The following is a 14,539-nucleotide window of genomic DNA, read 5'->3' as shown; positions in this document are numbered from 1 at the left end:
GCTCAGGCAGAGGAAGGAGAGGGATTAAGTCTCAAGTTCTGAGTAAAAAACAGAAGCCGTGACATGAGGCTTTTTCCTGGAGTGGTCACGAGAAATGGTATTTCATGCTTGTGTTGATGGTAAAGAGAAATTAATCTTATTCCAATTGCCAGTCTGAAGGAAGACAAAAAAATGATTTATTGCAGAAATGTGAAACTTTGTAAGAATTCATGCTCTGTGTGGGAGCTGTACTAATAATGCTGTTGGCAGTCGTCGCTGCTTTTTAGTTGGACACAAGAACTGAAACATGGAAAATGTCAGGTGTCACAGATTTCCTCACAGCTCCCCGTGGCACTGCTGAGGTCATTCCCATTTAATGGAGTTTGTTGCTGTTTGGGTATTTTTTAAATTCAGCACACAGTGCTTCACCTTCTCCTGCAACCTGCAGGGAGCAGACACCAAGGATAACAACACTCAACGTCAAGAACACTCCGGGAGCTGCCAAGTGCTGTGACAAGGTTGTTGCTGCTGCTGACAGCCAGAGAGAAGCTGCTTTTTAATGGCTGAATGTTGGCATGTTTTGCTAATATGTGTCTTGGAATGGAGGCTTAATATAGCTCTGAGCTACCTGCTGCTGATGGGTGAAGGGAAAGATGAGGCAGAGTTGATGGCTGGGAGCGCTGGGGTTTGGGGCTCTGCTCTGCAAGATTTCATTGTGGCTCTTGAGTGAATCCCAGAAGTTCCTGTGCCTGAAATCCATCCCTAAAACCAGAGCTCCATTGCAGAGACAAAGGGATGGAGGGTGCTGGGTTGTTGGAAGTGTGCTAATGCTCTTAAATCTTGGTAACAATGGCTACTACACCTCCATTATGTTTGTGGAATTTTGGGGTGCTGGCAGGATCTAAATCTACTCTGTTTCAGCTTAAAGCCATTTCCCCTTGTCCTGTCACTCCAGGTTCTTGGAAAAACTCCCTCTCCAGCTCTCTTGAAGCCTCTTTAGGTACTGAAAGGGGTTCTGAGGTCTCCCTGGAGCTTTCTTTTCTCCAGGCTGAACAACCTGGACAAAACATCATCCCAGGTGTGGCTGCAGCACCCACACATGCACTTACACACTCACTACACATTTTTCGCCTTTCTTTTCCTCTTTCAAGAAAGTCCTGGCTGCCTTGGCTGATTTTACCACTAGTGATGGGGTGTTTAATTAAATTTGCTGCTTCTCTATGTAGATTAGATGTTAGCAAGAAATTCCTTGAGGGTGGAGAGGCCCTGGCACAGGGTCCCCAGAGCAGCTGGAAATGTCCAAGGCCAGGCTGGATGGGGCTGGGAGCACCCTGGGACAGTGGAAGGTGTCCCTGCCCAGAGGGTTGGAATAAGATGAGCTTTTAGGTTCCTTGCAATCCAACCCCTCTATGATTCCATGATTTTATGATCCTTTCCCACTGGTGTTTGGCTGAGCGAGCCCAGGATGGGACTGGCAGCCCATGGATGCTGGGCTGGCTGCTCTGGGCTCCCCTGGCATGTTTTTGTTCCCAGAAAACAACCCCAGCAGCTTGGTTTGGCCACCCTGCAGCACTTGGGCCGTGCCTGTGCCTGTGCTCCTGGAGGAGTTTTGCACTTGAGTGCCCAAAATCACTTCAGGTTCTGCTTTGTGCTTCCCAGCCCACAGGAGGGCTGGAATAATAACTGTGACGTGCTGCCTTAATGCTTAAATGCCCTCATGAATATACTCCAGCCTGGTCTACAGTTCAAACAAATTCAATAAGGCAGAGCAAGATTTAAAGTTATTTAAAATAAATTAACTTCTCTATGGATGTTTATTAACGTTCATGAATCCATTTACTAAAACATAACATTTTTTTCCAAAAGGTGCCTGAAATTTTCCCCTTGTGAACTATGGAAATTGCTTTTATAATTGAAATGAGAAATAAGGGCCAAGCTGAAAGCATCCCTCATGGCTCGAGGCACAGTCCTTGTGCCTTTCTAAAAGACAAAAAAAAGAATTATTTGACTCTCCATATCTGTTTTCCTTCACATTTTTGGGGCATGCCATGGTGCACAGTTGCGTGACACTGGATGGGAGGGTGGCTTGGGAGGATTGGGAAGCTCTGCTGCCCAGAATTTGCCTTTTTCAAGGAGTCAGCCCTGAGCTAGACAAGTCACAAGCAGACAGCAACATTTTTCACTCCAGCTTGAACATGGGCTGGATTTCTGCATAAGCCATGGAGGCTCCACTGGGAGCAGCGTGCCCAGCACAGAAATCTGCAGCAGGAAACAAGGATGCTGCCACGTGCTGTGGATTTCCACTGCCCCAGACATGAGCTGCAGACTGAAAATACCCCTTTGAGCAGAGCAGGGCTGAATACCAAATAAAAGGATCCATAAAATAAATGATTTTGATCTTTTAATGCCTGATGGTGTAGGGACAATTGAGGCTCCTCTCTTCTCATCTGGAAGCAGCACCAAAAAGCCTTTGGAGAGGCAGTGCATTGAAGCTAGGTTTCAGAAGATGGATTTTCCAGGCATGAATGATTCCAAATATTTAAATTTTATTCTCTTGCTGCTTTCCAAACAACCTTTCCCTCTATCAGAAATCAAAACAAAAGGGTTGGATGGTTAAAAACTATGAAGAGTTTATGGCTCAGCTCAGCTATTGCACAACATAACATTAACCAGGAGCAGGAGGAGGATGCATTAACCTGCAGGGAGGATGGAGGTGACTGATTTTTGCTCATTTAGTGCAAGGACACTTTAATATCATGGGTAATGCCCAGGCATTCTATCCCCACAAAATTACATTTGTGTTAGAAAAATAAATGCCAGGGAGGAAGAGGATCGCGCTGAAGATGGGAAGATGGGAGGGGAAATCTCTGTTAAGACACAATAAACCTCCTTCTTTGTCATCATTATTTGGGGTGAGGGCTGACTCCTTCCCTGTACCCCTACAGCTCCCAGTGCAATAAATCCTAGCCTGCCCAGTTTTCTGGGCAGAGCTGCTGCAGAATGATGGCCAGGATAGAACACGTGTAACTTTTGCCCTGAGCAGGGAGAAGCGAGCAGGGCAGACAGGCAAGGCAGCAGCTCCGAGCCCTGCAGTGCCCCTGGGATCTCAGCACTCAGAGCAGCTCAGGCTGGGGGCTCAGCTCTCATTCCCACCCTCCAGGCTCCAAGCCCTGGCTGCTTTCCACGGCTCTGCCCAGCAGCACAGATCTGATGCTTCTAACAGATCTCAGGAAGGTTTTTCAGGGCAAACATCCCTTTATGGGAACATCCTTCAAACCTGACTAGTCCTTGTTTGAAGTCAGAAGCAGCAGCTGATGTTTGGGTGCTGTTTGTGCTGCAGAGGGCAGGGACAGGAGCCCTCAGGGCCCTTGTGCAGAGGAGCTGCAGATCCCAGTCCAAGGCAATGGGATTCCACCAGTTTAGATCCCAGCCAGGCTGCGACAACCAGGCACACCTGCCACTTCAAGCAAAAGCAGCCCAAGCCTTAAATTTGGATATTTATTTCTTAGGATCAATAAATGACAAAATAAAATACCATACAGTACAAAGGCTATATCAGGAATTAACCGTTTCATGACACTTTGATCAGTAAATACAGTATCAATAATAGCATGTTACATTGAAAGAGTGTTTCCCATTGCCACACAGAAGGGTTCCACACCCTCTTCTTTCCCTTTGTCACAGAAAATATTACAAAGTAGACACTGACACACTTTTAACATTCATTTTTTTCCCATTGAGCAACAGGCCACAGAAAATAAAGCACATCAACATTTTGTATCTCAGAATAAAAGTAAAAAAAAAAAAAAAAAGGTGCACTTTAAAAAATATTTGCCATAAATACAATATGTGCAGGACTATCAGGTGGCACAGCTGAGGAAGGACTCTGGATCACAAAGCCAGGACACAGCATCATGAAATTTTGGATCAGCAATTTCTGCTTTCATACTAAGCAAACCCAGACTGAGGACAGGAAGAGTGGCTGAGCTGTGATGTGAAGAACCAGACAGAGCTCTAGCAGACACAGCTTTGGTTAAAGAGTTAAACAGCACAGCCAGGAGGACATGGAGTGACCTGTGGATGTTTGCTGTCCCTGCCCTGCAGCTCACAGGGGATGGGTTCAAACCTGCAGCACCAGCTGTCTGCAGCTGCAGCACACCTGGAGTTGTTTCACTGAATGCTGGAAGTGCAAAGCTCCTGCTACTGCCATGCCCTGCTCACCCTCCTCGCCCATTTTCCGTTGTTTTCTCCTGAAAAGCTCGCTGAAGTGAGGTCTCATGCACTTACAGGAAAACACAAACTCAGCAGAGCATTCCAGCACTGATGGACTGGTCCTGTCTGGGGGAAATTTCTGAATAGCAAAGACTTTATAAACCTGATTTCACACTCTGCCAAACGGATGGCTCTGGCAAGGGCGCTGTGAAGAGAAACAAAACCCCAAAACAACGTTTGAAGAGGTCACTTGATAGACGCTCTTCAGAATGGAGTTCCTTAGAATCAATCTGGCAGCACTTCACATCTGCAGATTCCACAGATTTTATTCTTTTTTTAGTCAAAACAAACAGTTCCAAACACAGGCAATTTGCATGGATGAGCAGAGCCCCAGCACTCACCTCTGCTTCGGTGAAGAGCCAAGACAGGGACACAAGGGGCGGGAGTTTTTATTCTGTCTAATGGCAAAAACCATTCACACCAGAGTAAATCCAAAAACCTCATTGGGTTAGCAGTTCAATCATTGTTAAAAGGCATTAAAGAACCATTTCTCTGGAAAATATGGGGCAGTTTGTACCTTTTTCTCTTCTACTGTTTCAGCTTTCCTTTACAAGGCCAGTTGGACAGGGCTTGGAGCAACCATTCATGGAAAGGTGTTTGTGCCCATGGTTGGGGTTTGGAACTGGATGCTCTTTAAGGTCCCTTCCAACCCAGAATGTCCAGTGATTCTCTGGAAACCATGGGGGTTTCCTATCCTCACATCTTTGAGCTCAAGGGAGCCACATCTCTAAGGTGAATATAGCAAAATTAGGTGAGGAGGGAAGAGGATGGAAGCAGCTGTAACTTACACTGCTCAGCTGAAAGGTGTCAGATTTGGCCAGTGGAAGAGGTAGCTTTGAGCTGCAATCTCAGATTAAGGCCATGGACCCAGGTCTGCTTTCCTGATAAACTGCAAGAACAGAGCTGTAGAAGCCAGCAAACCACTTGGGTAAATCCCTCAAATTCCCCCAGCTCTTCAGCACTCAAGTGGCCCAACAAACACTGTGGAAAGGGTTTATGATTAGTTCACTTTTATTCCAGCTTTTTCCCACTGTCATGTCTAACCAAAAATAAACCTGCCAGTTTCTCTGAGCTGTGATCAAATATTCTGTAAACTGCCAGTGTATCTCGGTGGTGAAAGTCTAAACCAAGCATCTTATGTGAAACAACAATTTTTGTACAGTATTTTCTAAGATAATCAAGCACATTTCAGCAGGTTGGTGTTGAACAAGTGTAGTAATAATGTTTAATATTTCAAAAGCAAATGAGACATGCAGGGTGTTAAATTGTAATGAAAGTTAAAGCAGTGTAGTTACAGCTTCCCTGGGAGGTTTCAGAAAGCTCCTCCCAGCTGCTATTTAGAGGTGAAATAAAAAAATTGGGTCATTCAGAAACTTTTGAAGTGTCTTGCCTGAAAGGCCAAAGTTAAATGTTTGACACCAAGACTCCTCTTCCTCTCAAGGCAGATCTTCCCCCTCTCCTGTTCATGTACCTGGATTTTCCCACTAGGCAGGATGAGCAGATCTTCTTCCAACCTGCCCAAGCCATTTCACACACACCATACTCAGAAAATACTTGCTGGTTTCTCACAGATTTCCTTCTGAAGAGATCAGTCTCCCTTTTGCCTCTGTTTCAATTTATTTATTTGTGTGCCACTACCTGTTTTCTTTGTCAAAGAGGAGTCAACAGTCCATGAGCAACAAAAGTGCTTGGTCAAATAGAATCCCTGCCCTCTGCTTGGTACAACCAGGGCAAGAAACACAAGAAGGCATGACAGAACAGAGCTGGCAGTTTGGCTGAATCAGAAGAAGTGAAAGCCCCACTGACTTTTATTTTGAGCCCTTTCTTTTGCAGGGGTTCTGTACTCGGTATTAAAATCACCCCCCATGCCTGGCAGGTCATGGCCAGCTGGGTAAACATTATAAATGCCCCAAAAGCAGTCACTCATCACCAACAGCTCACAGCAAAAGCCCCCAAATGTTATTTCCTCTATGTGCTGAGCCCAACAGGACCTAAACCACGAGTGCAGGGAGTTGGACTCGATGATTCTTGTGAATCCCTTCCAGCTCGACCTGTTCTGTAGCAGAGGATGTCACCAGTGGTTCAGCCACTGGTGTCCATCACTGTGTGACCCTCACTTGGCCAATCCACACCTCCAGCTCTGTGGTTTCACTTAGGGACCACAGGTGCTCATTAGCTGAAGGGTGGCATGGGGTGGCCAAAGCCCAGAAAGCCAAACTGAGCCCACTCTCCTGCCCTGTCCCCTTCCAGAGGCAAGCCCTGCTCTCCTGATGATGTGTGGTGTGACAGGGGACACCAGGTCACCACCAGCAAACGCTGCACAGGGTGATTGATCAATTCCAGGTTTGTGCAGGTCACCAATTGGGGAAAAGCCCTTTAGCTTGTCCCAGAGCCTGTTGTTTCAGTACTAAAGACTCTGGAGCAATTGCCTGTATCATATTAGAGCTGTTAGAGCTGGAACCATATGGCAGAAAACTCGTGCTACCTGGGAAATTTCAAAGAGAATTTTCAAGTGTTGTTTCTGTTCCTCTGGCTTGTTGAAAGAAAAGTGGGTTTAGAGTGAAGACTCCCCAGTTTAGACTTCCTTATGCTCTGCATTTGAACTATCTGAATAGTGGGGTGCAGATAAGTGTGCCAACAGTTCTGGTAGCAAAAAGTAATAAAAGAAAAGGTAGAATGAGAGGACCTGCTGCCTACAGCTGCTATATACGGAGATGTCAGCCTTGTGGAAATGGTGAGGAAAAGAGTAAAACTGGAATAAGAATGGGAAAAATCTGAAGGTGTCACAGAATTGGGGCAGATTGCTCTTATCTCAGCAGCCTGGAGCCCTCATAAGCTCAGAGTTTTCTCATCTCTTAATGCAGGCCAGCAAACTGTTCTCTGTGGTAAAAAATAGGATTTGGCTGTATGGCAAAAGGAAGATTTCCCATCTCTGTTCATTTTCAGCACTCCATCTGGGCACAGCCTCTGCATTCTTGACTTTGCCAGAGGCTCTGCTGTCATGGGTGCAGTGGTACCCAAGCCAGGCACTGTGGATGCCCTAAAGCCAAAGGTGACCCCAGTCCCAGGCCACAGCCACCCCAGCCTAGGTAAGGCATCATCTGTTCTTATTTAATTTCAAGGAGCCAGAGCGGCTCTCTTGAGCACCTCGGTCATTACTCCCAAAGGAGATATATTTCTGAAATAACCACCTGGCTCCCTGAGTTTTCACTCCTCGTTCATTGAACATCCCACAGATGAGCATATCCATTCTCCAAGAACTTCCCTTTCTGTTCAGAGCTTCTCTCTCCTCATCAAACTCTCTGCTCGGTGCCACCAGGATCTCAAACCCTCGGATGTGAACACGGCATCTCTGCACTGAGAAAAGGATGAAAGGCAGAACAGTTTTGCCTAAGTTGAACACATTTTGGCTTTCCCAGTTAACACCACACCTGGATTTATGCCAGACTGAAGTTACAATACATGTAGACATTACTCACAAGAGGCAAGGCCAATGCTCGAAAATAACCTCAAAGTTACTGGCAGAACAAAGCCTATTTTTTCCAACAAAAATGACTTTGCTAAACACATTTGTGTTATGTGAATTTGGAGACCATGCATGAAAGTCACAGAGGCCTCTCTCAAGTTTGGACTCCACCATGAACTGCGTTCCTCCTCCACCTTTGGCTTCAGTATGTAGTTTCCCTTGTGACCTGGCTGGAAAATGTGTGGTTGCTGGAGATGCTGTTGGATTTCCTGGCAAAGGCCAGTCGCTTCTTCTTCTTCCTCCAAGGCAGGCACAGGATGGTGAGCGTGGAGAGGAAGATCTGGCGGAAGTTTGCCGACACCAGGTTGTAGAGGATGGGGTTGATTGCTGAGCTGACGTAGAAGAGGACGTTTGTCAGCATGTAGAAGTAGTGGTAGAAGTTGTAAAGGAAACTGGAAGAGCAGAGGAAAGACAAAAATCTGAGTGTGAAGAACTCAAAGCCACAAGGGTGAGAAAAGCATAAGCTGCTTTCCAGCTCACCTTTTCTAGCTGCAAACATGAGCTTAGTGGTGCCTGAGCCACCACCACCCACCAACATCCACAGCTGGTTAAACATGGGTCAGATACCCCTGTGAAAATATTGCCCCACTCACCAGCAGTTAGAGACATTTAGCCCTGGAGCCAGACAAAGTATTTACCTCCTGCGTTCATTTTTTGCTTTGGAAATAGGCATTCTGGAGACTGGGAAGCCAGATGGAAATTTGCTTCTGTGTCATACATACACATTAGCTTGACTTTTTTGGCTGCAGTTCTGATCTACAGAGGTTGCAGAAGAGCCAAACTCCAGTAACAGATGCAGCTCTCTCCTCCCTCTGGCAGTGAGAGCAGAATCAGCTCATTCAATGGGTCCCTGGGTTGGGATTTGTCCATAATGTGGGACAGCATTTCCTGTTCTGGGGGCAAGCTGGTGACAGCATGCTTCTGAAACACATCCTAACCACCACAATTTAATGTTTTCAACTAGAATTGATTGAAAATGTTTTATTATCTTCTATACTTTCAGAAATATCTTTCCTTGAGCCAACTCAGAACAACAGCCCTGAGCTGGTAAAGCATTTATAAACACCACAGGTCTCATTTTCAGGAAGATGTTCCTCAGAAGCATTTTTCTGGGTGAAAATTGCAGACCTTTTTTCTAGTCTGAGCAATGTCTAACAAAAGATAAATAGAGAAGTGCTGGACCACATTGCCCATCCCTCCACACCCCCTCAGCACTGCCAAGGACTGCATGGCCCATCCAGCTCTTACAAGAAGAGTTTCTCTGTGTAGCTGTGAAGAATTAATATTGGAAAAATTTTCTCTTCTTCAGGGGCAAGGCACATGTGTTTATAAATGAACATGCCAGGCTGCTGCAAACTCTTGGTTAGCCACCAGACTGATAGTTCACTACCACTCTGTAAATTCAGTGTTTTCCTAAAATCACTCATGGTTTTAAAAAGAAGAAAAAAATATTATGTGAATGCAGCCATGATGCATAAATTCCCACTAACTGCAGACAGACTTCTCTGCCCCTCTTGCTCAAAGCAAATGCAGCCATTACATAATTGAACAGTGCCTTAAGTGCTTTTCATATAGGAAAGCAAAGGAGAAACAGGAGTTTGTCCCAGTGTGTGCCTAAAGCTCTGTTTTCATGGCTGAAGATAGATTTTGGATTTTATTATGGCTGGATCCATAGTTCCATTCAGTAGAAGGCTATATCCTAATTTATTGTATTTTGTGTTTGGAGTTGATGGGATTTTAGGTTTTCATTGCTGTTCTGTTTTTTGGTATTGTAGATATTTTTTTTTCTTTCCCTTGAAAGAAGCAGCCCTGGTCTCAGGTAGAACAGGGATGTAACACCATGCCAGGAGACACAGGAGTGATCCCTTGGCATCTCAGACTTCCCCAGTGTGTGTCCCCAGACAGCATTAGCTTTAGATGATATATATAAAAATAATAATTAGTTTGGTGGCTGCTTTGCTGGCCTCCTGCCTCAGACAGGAGCAGGGAGCTCCTGGGGTGCCTTTGTACATCTGTGAGCAGTGCAGTGTGTTTGTGCAATTATCCCAGAATTCTCTGACAATCTGGGCACTTCCTAATCAGCAGCAACTGCTGGTATTTTCTTTTGATCCATTCCCTGCAAAACCCAGTAAATAACCTGGCCCAGACTCAGTGAGGAGCACAGTCATTCCCCCACCTGTGTCATCTCCCCTGTCAGAGAGGAAATGTGGCCTCATGGAGCTCAATTGTGTGCTGACAGGAGCTGCTGCATCAACATCTCTGGCACAGAGACTGAAATCTGGATGTACCAGCCCCCCTGCCCAAATATCATTTCATCAAGGGCTGCCAGACTGAACCCCATGGCTGTGCCAGCAGGGGTGAGGAGGAGGAGAGCTGATGATGAGTTTTGGTTCAAGGCAATGTTTCCTACCGGTAAAACAAAGACTCTTAATTTGCCTGGCAAACACCAAGACATCAAAAACAAACAAACCAACCAACCAAAACCAGCAAGTAGGAGTTTGAGACTTTAACCCTTTGGTTGTGGGTGCCCTGGCATCCCCAGCCCCATCCCAAGCCCCCAGCCTGTGCTGGCATGGGGGGACCCCACTGTGTCCCCAAGCTGTGTCCCCAAGCTGTGACTCACTCTGTCCAGTGGCTGGAGGGGACATAGCAGAACATGAGACGCCGTATGTGGTAAGGGAGCCAGCACACCACGAAGGCAATCACCACAGCACCTGCAAGGCAGGAAAAAAATCCTTAACTTTGGGAGCAATTCTCCATCAGGGTGAAAAGGGGACTTGTCTGCCTGGGTTTAATTGCTGTAACTTGTCCTTGTATTGCTGTAGTGCAAAGAATTAATAACCCTGAGGGACAACCAGCCTGCAAATGTCTGTACAAACAAGCAAAAGAGAAGGAACAGAGAACAGCACTAAGCACTGGGGCAGGGATATCAGGAGGTGCAGATGAAGGACTGGCAATGCCCAGTTCAGACACTGGCTTAAAGGAAACTCTGTTTGCCTCTGTATCTCATCCAAAGTGTTCACAGAGACAAGTGGTGATGTTTTACATCCAGGTAGACAGGGAGCCAGGGCCACTCTAATCCCATCAGCTGGAGCCACTGGCCACAGTCCCCACAGTGCTGAGAATCATTAAACTGCTCTTCCCAGTGGCAGGGCTCGTCCTTTCCTTCTACATTTGTGCCATACCTGGTATTATAACCTCTTTGGGTCTGGGTTTTGCCATAATAAAAATGATTAATTAAAGGGTAAGCAGAGAAAGACGCTGTTGCTTTTTTCCTTTCCAGATTCTGAGGGATGTCAAACAATGGAAAATAAAATGTAACAACTCTGAGGCATAAAGTGCTGTTGATAGAGTGCATTTGTCAGTCTGGATTAAAAAGTAGATCTATCAGGCAATCAAGAGAAAGATTTGTTTCCTTTTGTAGTATACATTTCAACTTCTGCATGGAACAGCAGGATTCTGGCAGAATCCTAGCAGGAAATAAAGAAATCTCAGTTAAAACATAACACAATAAAAGACAAGAAGAAAATAAAGACTAAATAAAATAACTAAGTTAATTTTGGGTCCCAAATTTGCTCTACAGACAACAATGGAAGCATCACTCTTGTCCTTTATGTGACCTGTAAGGGGCTGGGAAGCAGCAAAGCTCTGCTCCAATGAGAGGTGCCACAAGTGCAGTGTGGATTTGGCATGTGGAGCCAGAGGCTGGGGTTGTATTTGCCTTGGGATTGAAAATATTTATGTGGATATGTCCCAAACGCAGACACTGTCATCCCAAGGGTCCATGTCATAGCTCAAGGAGAAGAGGTGCAGAAGATGTGTTTCTCTTGGACAATGCAGTCCAGGAGGAACCAGGCTGGCTGTGGCTGCACCTCCCCATCACTGATGCTTGGCCAAGAGGCACAGGAGAGCAGAAATTAAATAATCCCTGGTGTCCAGGTCCATATTCAACCCTACTCCAACTCCATGAGCTCCCTTTCTCATTAAACACACAACTAACAATGGAGAAGGTTCTATTCCACAATGCATGACAGCATCTTCCAGGAATGCTGCAAAAGCCATTTATCCAATAAAGATTTAAGCAACTGAAGGGATATGCTTTGGAAGGAAGGCTAGAGGGTCTGTTTTTATTCTCTTGTCCAAGTGAATTCATTTTTTCAAACTGTTTTTTGGCTGCTCTCTGGCCGCAGTGATCACAGATATAATTCATCACCAGACAGCCTGCAGCCCTTCAGATGCCGTCAGGTGAATGAATTTGAGCTGGGTCTGATCCTTCCCTGAGGAGCTTTGATGGGAGTTTGATGGGAGAGCCCCTGCATGACAGGTGGCACAGGAGAGGAGGGGACATCCCCTGGGAATGGAGCATGGATGCCTGCCTTGCTCCTTGTCCAGGGTTACAATCCAGAGTGTGATAAAAGGTGTCTGTTCTATCACCATCTGTTGAGGGTGGGGGCAGTGATCCTTATCTCAACGGCAGATATTCTGCTAATGGACCATCCATTGAAACCAGGCAGGGCATTGTTCTTTATCTTTTCACAACCCATCCTTCCTCCAGCCAGTCATTTTCTGCTCATGGCCATTGAGTCCCACTGTGGGACTGATAAAATTACTGCATCCCATTGGGAGTTGCTCCAGCCAGGGGGAAGAGCCCAACATTTCTTACCAAGATAAAAACAGAGGTTTTGGGACACTAAGGGAGCCCCTTTCTCCACTGGACTCCAGAGGAAAACCGGATTTCTCCACATCCCCACTGGAGCTCCAGAGGGAAACTGCACCTTGTCCAGGAGCACTGCTCCAACTGAGCCACATCTGTCACTGCAGGAGGATGCAGCCACCATGGGATGGGACTGCTGCCAACACCCTGCCTGACGGGTGTCAGGTTGTACTCTGACTGTGTCAGGGTTTGGGGTTTGTTTCTTTGTAGTGCTGTATTTCTATTTTAATTTCCCTAGAAAAGAACTGTTATTCCTAATTCCCATATGTTTGCCAGAAAGCCATTTGATTTCAAAATTACAACAATTTGGAGGGAGGGGGTTTACATTCTCCATTTCTGCCTTTCTCAGCAGACACCTGTCCTCCAAACCAGGACACTCCTTCACATTTCTGAGGCCCTGCTTTTGGCCACCTCCAGAAATTCATTTCTCTGTTGGATGGAGCAGTGATTCTCCAGGAGATCCCTCCCAGGGGCTGCAGGAGCAGCAGCCCTCTGCAGCCTCTGCCCCTCCATCCCTCAGCCTCGGGCCAACAGGAACGAGCCAACATCACAGCTCCAGCCCATCTGCTCTCCCAGCCTGCACAGGATTAGCTGCGTTTTCAGGCTGCAAAAGCAGCTTCCCAAATGGCTCCAAACACAGGTTCACTCAGGCACATCATGATTTTTGCAGAAAGCTCCACGCACTGGCACTCCTCAGCTGCTCACCCCTGCGTGCAGCTCTTTAGGAACGGCGGGATCCGGATTCTTCCGACAGCCAATTAGAAGAATCTCACACATCTGCTTGTTAAATTTACCAACATGTTAAATGAAAGTGGTTTTCTCCTGGTAAATGATCTCTGCTTCTGCTGCTCAGGCAATGCTGTGCCAAATAATATGGATCTATAGTAACAAAAACACATATTGAGAGAAGTATCTGCTTAACATCAGCAATTAAGTAATCTGTGATAATTCTGTAATATCACATGCAATCACTCCGCAATTAAAACTCTATTAAACATGTGAAGAGCACTGGAGACACTTGTGGTCTCATCTGGAAGCCCCACCTATGTGACACACTGCTCTGTGCTGCACAGATTAGGAGATCCCGACCTGGATTTGTCACCCTTAATCCGTATGTTTTCATTTTATCATACAAGGGATCAAGCAGAATTAGGGTTGCAATCCTGCCCTCTTGGGTCCTCTCCCCTGAGAGGAATACAAAACACAAGACTGTGTTAACTTCCACTTAATACAGAATGAAAATATCCTTTTCTCCCAGATACCTGGTTCCTTTTCCTGCTGTTTGGTTCTTCCCTGAGCACCTGCCTGTCAAAATAATTGAGCTTAAAACAAATCCTGGGTAAACTGTCTGCCAAAAAAGATTTTTTTATTGTTGTTACGAGCTCCTAGGATGTTCCTAATCATCAAAAGCTTGACACATGGCTTCCTTTGGTGGAGTGAGAAGGAGCAGCTCAGCCTGCTGGAGCTGAGCACTGCAGGGGAAGGGTTTGACTCAGTGTGTGATGGGGTGACTGTCCAGGATGGTGCTTGTGAGGTTGGAGATTTCCTGCCTTTATTTTTTGAACTAAAAATAAACCAGACACATCCCTCACTTCTAATTAATTCAATAAGGTTCTAATAGGAGCAGAGCTGCTCCACGAGCTTCTGATATTTCCTATATTTGAACAAATGAGGTGCCAAACCTCAAGGTTGGGGAGTGGATGTGGGACCCCAGCAAGATGACCCCATGGTGCCAGGAGTGGCAGGGAATGATCCTTCCACCAATGTAGGCTCTCATTTCCCTTCTAAACCAAACTCCCAATTAAAATGTGTATTAAATCCTGAATTGTTACATCCTGTGTCTTTCTATTTTGTCTTATAAAGGCTCTTTTCTCTGCCTGTTTGAACTGCAAGCCAAGGAAGAAGGGGAGAGGAAGGAGGAGTGGCAGAGGACGAGCCCTGGTTTGTTTTTCCTTCAGGAAGTCCTGCAGAGAGAAACATCAATTCTGACTGACATTTTTTTCATCGCACAGGAGATTTAAACTGTGCCAGTCTCGATTCTCAGACTA

At 45.9% G+C, this 14,539-nt stretch overlaps 1 protein-coding gene across 1 annotated transcript in view; it reads right to left on the bottom strand.

The window, feature by feature from the left end:
* Positions 1–3,463: 3,463 nt before the first annotated feature.
* Positions 3,464–14,539, bottom strand: part of NTSR1 (neurotensin receptor 1) — a 55,227-nt gene continuing 44,151 nt past the window's right edge. The window contains exons 3-4 of the mRNA XM_033075076.1: positions 10,401–10,491; positions 3,464–8,169 (exon numbers count right to left, since the gene is read on the bottom strand). Of these exons, the coding sequence (XP_032930967.1) occupies positions 7,920–8,169; positions 10,401–10,491 (341 nt within the window). The 3' untranslated portion in view covers positions 3,464–7,919. The remainder of the gene's footprint in view (positions 8,170–10,400; positions 10,492–14,539) is intronic.

This window comes from Catharus ustulatus, chromosome 17 (assembly GCF_009819885.2).
Source record: "Catharus ustulatus isolate bCatUst1 chromosome 17, bCatUst1.pri.v2, whole genome shotgun sequence".
Lineage (NCBI taxonomy): Eukaryota > Metazoa > Chordata > Aves > Passeriformes > Turdidae > Catharus > Catharus ustulatus.
Note: the sequence above shows the minus strand (reverse complement) of the source record. Positions and strands in the feature narration are given on the sequence as shown.